The sequence below is a fragment of the Simochromis diagramma genome, unplaced genomic scaffold (assembly GCF_900408965.1).
Source record: "Simochromis diagramma unplaced genomic scaffold, fSimDia1.1 OVJJ01000501.1, whole genome shotgun sequence".
NCBI lineage: Eukaryota > Metazoa > Chordata > Actinopteri > Cichliformes > Cichlidae > Simochromis > Simochromis diagramma.
Window position 1 is genome coordinate 4,194,769 of NW_024387320.1, and position 12,532 is coordinate 4,207,300.

The 12,532-nt window shown below is 37.8% G+C and overlaps 1 protein-coding gene across 4 annotated transcripts in view; it reads left to right on the forward strand.

Annotated features, from left to right (window-relative positions):
• trim13 (tripartite motif containing 13) overlaps positions 1-9,112 on the forward strand; it is a 10,821-nt gene extending 1,709 nt beyond the window's left edge. For 2 of the 4 annotated variants that reach the window (XM_040005506.1, XM_040005504.1), the window contains exon 2: positions 687-8,106. In XM_040005506.1, the coding sequence (XP_039861440.1) occupies positions 693-1,901 (1,209 nt within the window). In that variant the 5' untranslated portion in view covers positions 687-692 and the 3' untranslated portion in view covers positions 1,902-8,106. Of the gene's footprint in view, positions 8,724-8,832 lie in introns of those variants that run through there. The other 2 variants (XR_005692208.1, XM_040005505.1) reach the window with 2 other exon arrangements.
• Positions 9,113-12,532: the final 3,420 nt, after the last annotated feature.

Genomic DNA, 12,532 nt, shown 5'->3' on the forward strand with positions numbered 1-12,532 from the left:
CTTTTGGTCCAGTAGTTGCATGTTACTATGCGCTTGCAAAATCTGTCACAGCCCTCCTTCAGTACCTTGCCAACAGGATCGACTCTAACGCGAGCGCTGTTTGTCGATAATTTGTCGCATTGGATTGGTTAGACGACGGGGATTTAGGGGCTCAGCTCAGCTCAGCTAACCACCGTCCTATTTTGCAATACACAGCTAGGAGATAATGATTTACTGTTAACTATAAAGTTACTGATTATTCTGATTCGAATCCAACCTGCAGAGATCTATCTCGCTCTCTTTTTAAAAGTTTCTTACAACGCCAACTGGCAACTGAGATACATCAAAAATCAGGATGTTGCGTGACCCAAATTGCTCAAACGGAGCTTTTGGCAGAGCTCAATCAAAGCTTTTACGCGCGTACAGGGATCCGAGTCGGTTTCACTTTCGGGATGGGGATATTCCACACACATTTGGAACGTGACAGCCAAATCTGTATCCTTTGCGATGCTGCATCATTGTTTTTCGTGTTCAAATATTGCATCTTCTGCCTTATGGGGAGGCATCCCTTAGTGGGTGCGTATTGTGTAGTGCGTTTTATAGTGTCCTTTTTTTTTGCTGTTGGGTTTTTGTTTTGTTGTTGGTTTGTTTTTTCATTTGTTTTCTAAATTGAGTATCGATTTGACGCCTGGATGATGTGTTTGCAGGGTGCAATGGAGCAGCTAGAAGAGGAACTTACATGCCCAATCTGCTGCGGTCTGTTCGAGGACCCGCGGGTCTTGCTGTGCTCACACAGCTTTTGCAAGAAATGCTTGGAGGGACTCTTGGAGGGGAATCGAGGTCCAGCTTTTAGGACACCTTTCAAATGCCCCACCTGCCGCAAAGAGACCCCCCACAACGGCGCAAACAGCCTGCAGATCAACTACTCTCTGCGCGGGATAGTTGAGAAGTTCAGCAAAATAAAGGTTATACCCGAAATGTCTGCATGTAAACAACACTCCGGTCAGCCTCTTAACATATTTTGCGCCACCGACTTGAAATTAATATGTGGATTTTGCGCAGCGACGAATGACCACGAAGGGCACAAGTTCTGCTCCTTGGAGGATGCGTATGAACGGGAAAAGAAGGCGTTTGATGAGCTGCTTTGCGGGGTGAAGAACTGGCGTAGCGCAGATTACCTGTCCTGCCTGGATACACTACAAGCCAGTAAGAAAAGGGCGCTTCTGTCGGTCAGTAAGGACGCAGAGAAGGTAAAAAACTATTTCGAGAAACTCATCAGTGCCCTTGAATGCAAAAAGAATGAGATCCTGTCCGACTTCGAAACACTAAAGCTGGTGGTGATGCAAGCATACGACCCGGAGATCAGCAAGCTGAGCGCAGCGCTGGAGGAGCAGAAACGGGCGCTCAGCATCGCTGGGTCTTTCGGGAGCGTTTCCGACACCCTGTGCTTTCTGCAGCAGATGCAAGAGTTCCGGGACAAGTTAAAGCTGCTTAACAATACTCCACTGCCGTCTCGGAAAGACATGGACGTCGGTCCCCTTGTGCGTAATTTCGACGTTAAAAACTGGGATTCATTGAGGCTCAGGGAAGTGGACAGGATGTCGGTCCCCCACGAGAGTGGCTCCTACCGAATAGGGAACAAACGCATGGCAGTGCCCAGATGGATCAGCATTCTTATCCTCACACTTATCAGCTCGTTGGTGCTGTCTCTGCTGCTGCCGCACACCTTCACAGCGTATGTGACCAGGGAGGCTGAATCACTTCTCGCTGCACTTTTCTCTCTCTTTGCACATACCGGTGCGTGCCTCCAGGAAATCAAGGACATTTACATAGATGTGGTTGATGCAGGTCAGAAATATATCATGCAGTTAATCGACTCTACTGCCCGCTTTATTGACAGTTATAAATTACCCACTAACTAGATAGCGTTAACTCACAGCTGTCAGATAATTTACACATGACAAGTGAGATGTAAAACTCTAGCGAGTACTTTAAAACATCTAATTGTTTACATTAGTTGTTTTTGTTTGTTTGTTTTTTGCCTTATTGAACAAGCTGCAACCTCGATGAAGCCATAGAATCAAACGAATCAACCCTTAATCCTCTGAGGTTATAGTCTTTTCATCAAGTAAACACCAATTCACTTTTTTTCCATGTGCAATCGATTCCTTTTTTTTTCCTAAAAAAGAAAAAAAAATCATTTCATATTTGTTCAACGTGATTTTCACAAATAAATCTGAGAATTTTGAGTCAACTCTTTGTTTTTATTTAATGCGACAGCTCAGAACGGGCTGCTTTTTCCAAATGTATACATGTAAATGAAATTCGATGAAGTAAGCAAGTGCGTAATGAAAGAATGCAGTGTGATCCACGGCCTCTCTCCCACAGAGGCTTCTGCGCCACAGTGATGCTGCAGCCTCTTCAAGGTTATAGGCGTTACATAACAGGGCCCGTGTGAAAAATTCAGCAGGCTGCAGACACCGCAGCTCCCGGTGATCACACCGCTCGTTGACGTGTGTGGATGAAACCTTACATCCTTATAGGTGTCTGTCAGATCATAGATCTGCAGGCAGTCGTGCATACTATTTTTTGTTGTTGTTATGCGACTCATGCATTGCATGACTGTGTCCAGACAGTGAAGTCAATCCTGCAGAGTGGGTAATTAATAGAAGTGTGTATATTCTCTGGTTTTCTGCTGTGCGTCTGAATAGAAATGAAAGTAACTTTGAGGCCTAAAACTCAAAACACGTGGTTAAATTGAATTAATCTGGGTTAACTCAAATCAGATACTTGGCCTTTTTTTTTTTCTTTTTTTAAAATGGATCAGAGTAAAAGGACAGTGGATTGTGACTAAGGATCAGTTATCCTGTTGTTTATGTATTCCCTATATGCATTTTGGAGAGGGAGACTCCATAAGATCACACCACAAAGCGAATCAGTGATGTCAGCACTAACCATAATTCAGGATCTACGTCATGGCACGCATGTACATATATATAGCTTTCTGTTGCCAGGCAAATAAAGCATGGGTATAAAAGTAGGAGTCTCTATTAATATTTAATTTTAATCTCACGCAAATATAAACACAGCCTGTTAAATGTTAACTAGATAAAAATGAAACAAAACTACTGGGCGGCTGTATAACTGACTTTTTAACATGGCCATAAAGACAGCGCACGGTCAGCCGCTTTATACCAAAAGTGAGAATAAAAAACTCCAAGCTCTCATCTGGACAATCGGCGGTCACTAAATACTCAAATAATTTGTGAATAATCTTTTCAGTGTAGCAAATATCACATTTCTGGAGCATTTCCAGCACTCTGGGACGTTTTTAAACCCAGCATGTGATTGTAAATTTTTTTAAATTGCTGTTTATTGAATAATGAGTTTTCCCATTATTTTTGTCATTAGCGGGTACAAATTTTACCCAGGAACCAATTTCTCTTGGTGTGGGGGTGGATATGGGAACTAATGTACAGCCGTATATTAATGTAGGCAAAGGTAATAAAATGCGTCGAAAGGTATAAGCAGGTAAATATGCATTTTTTAAAAATATCAGCAGTGATAAAAATGCATATATAAACAATTCTAAGTCACTATAGGGAATTTCAGACTGCACATCGATAATCGTTGCTTCCACATTTTGATGTGTGCGGAGTCTGTTGCTTTTCCAATGCGCAAAATAATGGAATTTAAATGCAACACTGAGCATTTAAATCATAGCATTTAGAAAGACAAGATATAAATATTTCCAAAATTATGAGTAACATTTCCCCCCTTTCCCACCTACCCTGTCAATACACACACACACACACACACACAGCTGTTTTATGTCCACCGTATAGTCTTGGCAATATTAAAGATTAAGATATTATAGATAATTTAGTAAATCCGTATGAATGGTATAAAATATGCTTAATGTGTATATACAAGTAGAAGGGTTATATTGTTTGTATAATTTCGTAAAACTCAAAAGTTCTTGCAAAGAAATAAATCAGGGATAATAAAACCCCTGAGACTCTTATTAGAAATTCATAAATATCACCCTTGTTAAATGCACCAATTCTATTTTTCTCTTAGTTTCATAAATACGTGATTTTCTGAACTTTTAATAACAACGACAATAATAATAATAATAACAACAAAAAGGCGCATAAGGCCAAATGGAAGGAAACTGCTGCAGCTGCGTTTCGTCAGTAAAAGGGGAAATGTTGGACTAGACAGAATTCACTGTTCCCAAGGAAAAAAGAAAGAAAATGCAAGCACTTAGTTTGTGTTTCATACAAACTTTAAAAAACGGAAAGGTCTGGTATGTATAACTTTACAGAGGAGTGTAACAGCGCACTCAACTTCTCTATTAATCTTTTCTAATTTATACATTCACATAAAGCCTACGTGATGTTTTGAAAGAATACAGATATTAACCAGCTTAAACGATCCTATACCAAAGGCCTGTAAATCGAAGTTAAACACTTTTTATTTAAGGGAGTCTGAATCTGGATCATCGTCAGCATCATTCTGGCAGGACTTAAAATGGAGGGCTTAGCCCGCCGCCCGAGCACAACTGCAGATTTAGTGCACAAAATATATCGCTATAGATTAAAAATATAAAGGCAGTTATAATGCAACAGAATATAAGGTAAATTCTGACCGCTATAAGCAATTTATTAAAAAAAAACAAAACTATCGAATAAACGGAACCCAAATTATTTTAAAAACCGTATTTTCTTTTTATTTATTTATTTATTTTTAAACACACTACAGTGAATTCATCTTGATTTTTCAGAAGCACTCCTGGTGTTTGGGCGACAATCCAAGCATGGTTGTAACGATTTGAATCCGAAGCAAATCTGTCACTGCGCTTTGCTGAATAGGCCCAAATATCCCAGCAGCGCTGCAGAAAGGCCACGCAGGCCATTGTGAGCATTTCTTCTCCAAGGACGGCGGCGCTCCTTAAAGCCGCGTTAATAGTTTCCGCTATCAGGAACACAAACGCTTTTCCTGTCCCTTAAACTAAAGACTACTAAACACACCACACCGACACAAGTTTAGCATGACAACTTGAAAACACACTGCAGACAAAACAGAATTAAAACGTTTTTATTCTCAAAGTGTAATAAAATGTAGTATACATATTTTACATGTCAATACAATATGGAATAGACATTAAGTAAGAATCAGTGAGTCAACCTGTACCTGTAAACATTTCTAAAGGCCAGCCTCTGTTTGCCACCACCTGAGTGGTCTGAGTACACTCAGTGGTGGTTAGTTGCTGTGATTGTGAGTGGCCCGCTTTGCTTCAGCAGTACGATCAATACTGGAGACTTCAGCTAGAGTGTTAACTCCAATATTTACGTGCTGCTACAGTAAGGCGACCAGAAAATGAGAATGGGGAAGCCCAAACAACCTTCTCATCACAGCTGGGGGGGAGGGAGAAGAAAGGCTATAAGAAATTCATTCAAGTCAGTAAAGACTAATGTTTTATGCAAAAGTGACAGTATGTTACCTGTTACCTCAAGCTTTCACTGCAACAGTATGTTTGGTGGAGAAACTGTGAGATAATAGCTATGTAGTATATTCAGGCTTTAGTGCGGCAGCACAGTATGGCCTGCATCTCAGTATAACCCACAAACCATTCCGTGCTGCTACAACATCACCAGAACTGCTGCTGCGGTCCTTCCATTCAAAACTGTCTCTGCTTCTGTGTTATTTGCGCTGTCTTCATCTTCTGGCCTTCTAATCCTTAGCACATGTTTACGGATGGATACAGAGCCATTACCTATTATTTAAACCACCTAAAGACGTTCAGGTGATCACCAGAATCAGATTGAAGTTTTCAGTCTTCTCCTAAAGTGGCCATGGAGACTCGGCATCTGAAACACACAAAACAAAAAGAAAAAGAGAGAGAGAAAAGGTTTAATATAATACAGAAGTCATTCTCAAAATATTAACATTAAGTATTAAAGTGTTCTTTGTGCTGAAAAGTATGTGGACAGGAGAGCTTCACACTCTTGCGTTTGTTGAAAGCCTCATCTCAAAACTGTATGGGCATTACTAAGCTGCTGCACTCTTCCAGGAAATCACTTATCACAATTTCAAAGCCTGGCTGCCAAGATTTGCACCAGTTTAGCCACAATGTAAGGTCGGACAATGATGTTGGATGATAAGGCCTGGACCCATGGCTAGCTGTCGGCCTCCAGTTCATCCACAAGCTGTTCAAAGGGATTGAGGTCAGAGCTGTGTGTAGGCCAGTGGAGTTCTTCCACACAAAACTTGGAAATATATTTCTTTATAGATATTGCTCAATGCATGAAGCACTGTTGAAACTAGAAGACGTATTCCCCAAACTGTTGCCACATTTAAAATACAGAAATATTATTGTATGCTCTACAATTAGGATTCCCCTCAACTTTGAGCAAAGCAGCTTATAGGAGCACCAATGTCCACCGACTTCGTAATGTACTTATAGTTTTAAATCTGAAGTTTAAAGATTTTGCAATCTACTTTTATTAAAAAACACAAGTAGGAGTCAAAATTAAACGACTATTTATTTACACCCTTGCAAATAAGGCATGGACTGATTTATGTCAGCAGTGTAAAATTATTTGACAAGGCACTTTTCTAAAAGTCAGAAATCATTACTAAATTTCTCCCTAATGTAAACTTGCAAACTATTGTTGCATTTTCATTCCACTCCCATTAGTGCTACTGGCAGATGTTCAAACATCCAAGTGTAAAGCTAGCATATAGTGCAGTTCACTGTTCATACTCCATAGAAACTACTGAAAATAACTTAGGTTTAAAATTCATCTTAAAATAGGGCAAAATCAAAAGAATAAGAATAATAGTTTACTTTAAAAAATTAAAATTCAAACAAAGAAAGGGGGTCATATGGAGAGACCACAAATATAAAATTCACATGAATACTAACAGATATTTTGCCTTGAGCCAGCACACAATAGGTCATCTGAAATGTAGATGAAAGCAAATGCAAATGCAAATGCAAAAAAAAAAAAAAAAAAAAAAAAAAAAGCAATTTGCCCACAACAGCTCAGCAAATAAAATATCTTCCAGTTATTTCAACTGAAGAATGTGCCACCCTTGATGTAAAAAGTTTTAGGCTGCTGTAGTAAATGTCAACAAAACATTTAAATCTTAAAACATGTAGAAGGTGTTAAAACAAACATTATCCCGATAATAATCCCATGGGAGATTTAGGCCAACAATTGTTACCACTAGAGGTCTCAATGGACCTGTAATTATGACCTTAGTCTGAAATGGACATGATAGCCTGAATCTGATAAAGTCTCTTGCATACTTCCTCTCCAAAAAGACACTGATAAGTTCGGCAGTTGTTTTCTTTCTCACACAAACTCCAGTCTAGTTCACATGAAAGACTAAAAAGAAAAGAAAAGCCACAAACATTTTTCTTCATGTGATAATGAAGGTGTGAGTAGGGATAACAACAATAGTGGCACAAAGGCACTGCTTTTATCTGTTATACTGTAACAGACAAAAGTCTTTAATTTGAATTTGACTTTAAAAATCCCCAAACATGTTGCATTTCTCAATAAAGTGTTAAACAGATGCAACTTAAACTATGATGACTGGCAAACTAAAACTTGTTATACCAGCCTGCAAAGAAATGTTGATTTTACCTCCTGTGCCATTACCGCAAAGTTTCTGATATCTAAAGGACATCGCGTGATTCTGACTTCAGGCAAATTAAACACCTTTATTAATGAGAGGCATTCATGATTACAGCTCAATTGCGTAACCCAATGTAGTCAACACAGGTGCAACAGCACAACTCAGCCAGACCTACCTGAGAGTGGCAGGTGGGTGGAAAAACAGTGAAGACCACTTAGTGTGGTGTATTTTTTTTTTTGCCCCCTTTCCACTTTCCTCTTCTACTTACCAGTTTATAAGTAGAAGTCTAGCCTGTAATTCACAGATAATGTCCCTTATTGCCTAACATTAAAAAACACATGGAAAAAAAAAAAATAGTACAAGCTAAGTCAGTATGAAATTAAACACTTCCTCAATTCTAATTTTACAGTTGATATCATGCATACCTAAAATATTTTTTGCACCAAAATGACAAAAAATAAAAATAAAAATGAATAAAAATAAGATTGTTACCAAGAAAACAGTTTTAAGACATTTGAAGCTGCTGTTAATTTAAAACTACAAACCAGGACTGTGCAATTGCCAGATTTGTGGGGCAAATTCTTGTTTTAGTCCTAGGCTAATAAAGTCCACACTGCCTGTTAGGAGTGCAACAAAAATTAGACACTAGTCTTCAAACAAAAATGCTACACACACTTACTTCCCGATCACAGGGATTTGCCGTTTTTAAGCTTTGTAAACGGAATAACTTGCAATAGCCATCCAAATAAAATAAAATAAAAAATTGACAGAAGACATGAGTGTGCTCTGCAAAGCTGCAGGTGAGAAATGACATCAGACATTGTTTTTAAAAATCATAAAAAATAAATAAATAAATTTATGAGAAAAATAAATTCACTGATTTACAAAAAGGTTTTGCTAGTTATAAAAACTATGACAGCCCACTATTGTTACAGTGGATCTACTTTCCTGCAGAATAATCATGTATAATTTCTCATCTCATATTTAGTTTGTACACACCATTTTTTTTTTTGCAGAACAGCCTGATCTACACTGAAGTTGCAATCAAACAAACCTAAAATACTTAACAAAAAGCACACAAAGAAACAAACCAGGTAAGTTGTGCAATTTCCTTATAAGCTGATCATTTCTTTCCAAGTCCAGGTGGAACTGTTCACATCACTGACTCTAACCTCTCCCTATTTTTCTCTCTCTCCTTTAAAGGAAGCATGCCCGGACATGTCATCTTCTCTGCTCAGCCTTTTTAACCCATTCCTACAGACACTTGCTACCCATACAATGACCTTAAAGAGTCACCTGACCCCAAGGTTGAAAGGTCAAGTAACCTCCTACACCCAGTTGGGCAAAAGGGACATGGACATGACAACCCATCACCTCCCCAGATCAAGTGGTCTGGGTTAGCCTCTTCTGGTCTGTTTTACAGAGTCTTCTGCAAGTATAAGCACAAAGTAAAGGGAGATCCGCATTGAAATCATCAACTGCGAAAAAAAAAAAAAAAAAAAAAACAGGGAACAGCAATCACATCCATCCATGTGACAAGGTCTTTGCAAAAATATCACTGATTAAAACTATTTGGCCATCCCAGAGTTACAGTGCATGGAACCACACTAAGACATTTTCTTCTCCATTTTACAAGCAAGCTATATCCTTACCCAATTACAAATCCGTTTCATGTAGCATGTAAGCCAGATAAACATCAGGGATTAGCCTAGCCAAATCATTGTTGTTCTGCATATGGCAAGACAACTGCACAGGGTAAAAATATACTATGTTCACTGTGCCACAGCTTTACAATTAATGATGAAATGTTTCACCAACTACTGGGCAATATTTACACAGCATGAGATCTTTTCATCATCTCCACACAAAATAGATCAGTCCACAAAATAACAAAGGAATCAACTGTCATGAGGGGGGGGAAGAAAAATAATAATAAAAAAAAAAAGAGGCAGATTACCTTTAAGAGCTGTTTAAGAGCAACTCAGAAGGTGATGAATAGTTTTACTGTTCACAGTAGTCCAAGGATGCTACCAATAAAGAACTGCTTTGTTCCTTTCTAGAAAAAAAAAAAACAAAAAAAACACAAACAAACAAAACAGCACTGTAATGACAGTATGTGTTAATTCAAGAAAAGCCAGTTACATTTGCATGGCCACTCACACATGTAAAGCAGTGACTGGGATTCCCTAGAAGCCCCAGCAATATTTTTTCAAACAAACTAATTTGGTGCAAACAACAATCAACTAATATGCAAAGCTTAATTTGACTCATTGTTCCATTCATTTATTTTTTTTAAGTGTTTATTTATAGTTAAAGCCATTTTTAACCACTTCCAGAGAAAGTACGGACCACACTGTAAGACTCCCCCATGCCAAACAGCAGTGTCTGTCATCTAAATATACAAGTACGTCCACAATGTGTGGTGAAATATTTAATCCAAACAACTGCTGTACCTGAACTACAGTATAAACAGTAATTCAACTGAGTACCACTAAGTACTAACCAAATACATTTCTGGTCTCTCCAGTTTTTTACTCCTATACTTGAACTCTCTCAAGTTTCCTCCTACTGTCGCAAAAGACAGAGCAGCCATAAACAGGATGCAGACAATGCTGTAAACTGTGATGCAATATCAAAAGTTCGACCTGAGAACCCGATTTATAGTTGACCAACAGCATGAGGTTAGTTAAGAAAACCTTGGGCTCCAACTACCCTGAAAAAAATACTAAAAAAAAAAAAAAAAAAAAAAAAAAAAAAATCCCAACTACCACAACCTTTAAAATGGCTGCTTGAAGTTTTTTCATTACACTCAAGCAGTACTTACAGATCGATGAGTAAGACTGAAATTAGGATCTAAGTAAGCATGTATGTTGAATGTGCATGCTTACCTATGCAAGAGGGGCAAAAAGAGGAAGGAAAGGCAAAGTGAGAGAGAGTTGAATCACACACCCATACACTCATGCAGCAATTACACAAACAGACTATACTTGTTTTTGTTGTTTTGCTTATTAAAGCACAAATGTCTAGGTGAAATTTAGTAACTTGTCCTAGTTCAGTGTTTAAAAAAAAAAAGAAAAAAAAAGTTAAGCACACAACACAAGCAAAAGTCTTATCTGCCAAAATTAAGGCTTTTACAAAATGTAAAGTTTTGCTGCAGTTGGCTGACTTTAAACAACACAAATAAAAAAATAAATACACAAACAGTGTATTATGATTATTGTGTGTTTTAAGTCTGTAAAAAAATAAAAAAAAAAACCCCAAAAAACATTACAAGAATGATTGTCGTTTTCACCAGGTTCCTTATTAGGCTCGACTTATCTGCTTACAGCTAGAGTGACAGTTACACACCAGTGAATCGACACAAGATAAAGCAGTAAACCCAAAATTACATGGGTTTATATTACTGTTGGAAATAAACCAAAATAGTTTTAAAACTTAACACTAACTAAATAAGACACTGTTTGTCACACTGTATGAAAATATCTTGTCTATGTGAACACAAACACATTCCCTTACTGGGGGTAGTGGGTGAGGTGTAATTTGTTTTAGGGCAATAAAATAAAAATAATAACATAAAAATGCCTTGAATATATTTGGATAATTAAATCTTTTCAATCTGACGGCATACTAGTTAATACTGTGAGATACTCTATAACCCTTGTGTGGGGAAAAAAAAAAAAACTGAGAAAAAAAAAAAAAAAAAAAAACTGAGGAAAAAAAAAAAAGTTTGTGCCACAGAAAAACACCAATGAAAACACCATGTGTCTAACCAGGAGGCAGACTCTTGCCATGTTTAATCTTACTGGTGGTGCTGCAGCAGGTTATCATATTACTTACCTAAAATCTAAAATGTAATCATCAAGTAGATTATTCCCTAGCATTGTAACAGCTGATACCTTTCTAAACATGCTGTCTGAGGCACAACTTCACTTAAAATATATATTTTAAAGATACATGTTTTAGAGAGCTGTACCGGACCATTTAAAATGACTAATATTCTGAACACAGACCAGCCTAATCACTTCAGTGTTCGAGACACATGACCTTACTTTAGGATGACCTCAAAAGTGCACTTCCCCACTGAACAGATTTACAAAAAAATGTGATGAAACGATAACAATTATACATAAAACTGACAATTTTTTTTAAAAAGTAAAAAGTCAGATTAATTAATCCTTACACTGCTTAACCTTACAACTTTTTAGTTAAAGAAATGTAAGGCTATGTGCACTATAGCACTTAGTGTACGCAAAAATACATTTTTAGAAAATAATAATAAAGCCAATAGAAGGGCAGTATTTAAAGATGTGGCAATGCAATTAGCAGCTGTAACTAGTGCCATCAGCCTTAAACTATATGCTTTGGAGGATGGAAGAGAGAGAGAGCGAGAGAGAAAGAAAAATCATCATGCAAATCAGCACACATTCTCAAAAGATCACATCTAAGCTTGAGGCTTAACTAGAATGACCAGTGCTTAAAACTGTTCCAGAAAAGTGACTGACCATTTGACAGCTTCTATTTAATGGTGCAGAGCTGAAGCCAAGGCCAACTCCTCGAGTAAGTGTTAAAAAAAAAAAAAAAAAAAAAAAAAAAGAGAGAGAGAAAGAAAGAAAGAAAAAAAGAAAAGAAAGATCCAAAGCTGTCCCTATCACAGCAAATTTGAATACTATCAACTTTGCACTGCAAGAAAAAAAATTTAAAAAAAAAAAAAAAAAAAAAAAGAGAGAGAGAGAAGGGTGGGGGTTCTCTGCAGTCTGGCTACAGCACATGTGAGCAAGTACAAGTAGAGAGTCACAGTTTATCAGGAAATGGGGGGTGGGAGCCTATTTTGCCAGAGGGGTCTGAAGAATGATGAGTCACAGAATGTCTGAAACAGCACATCGGTGCTCTGCAAAGAGTGTGA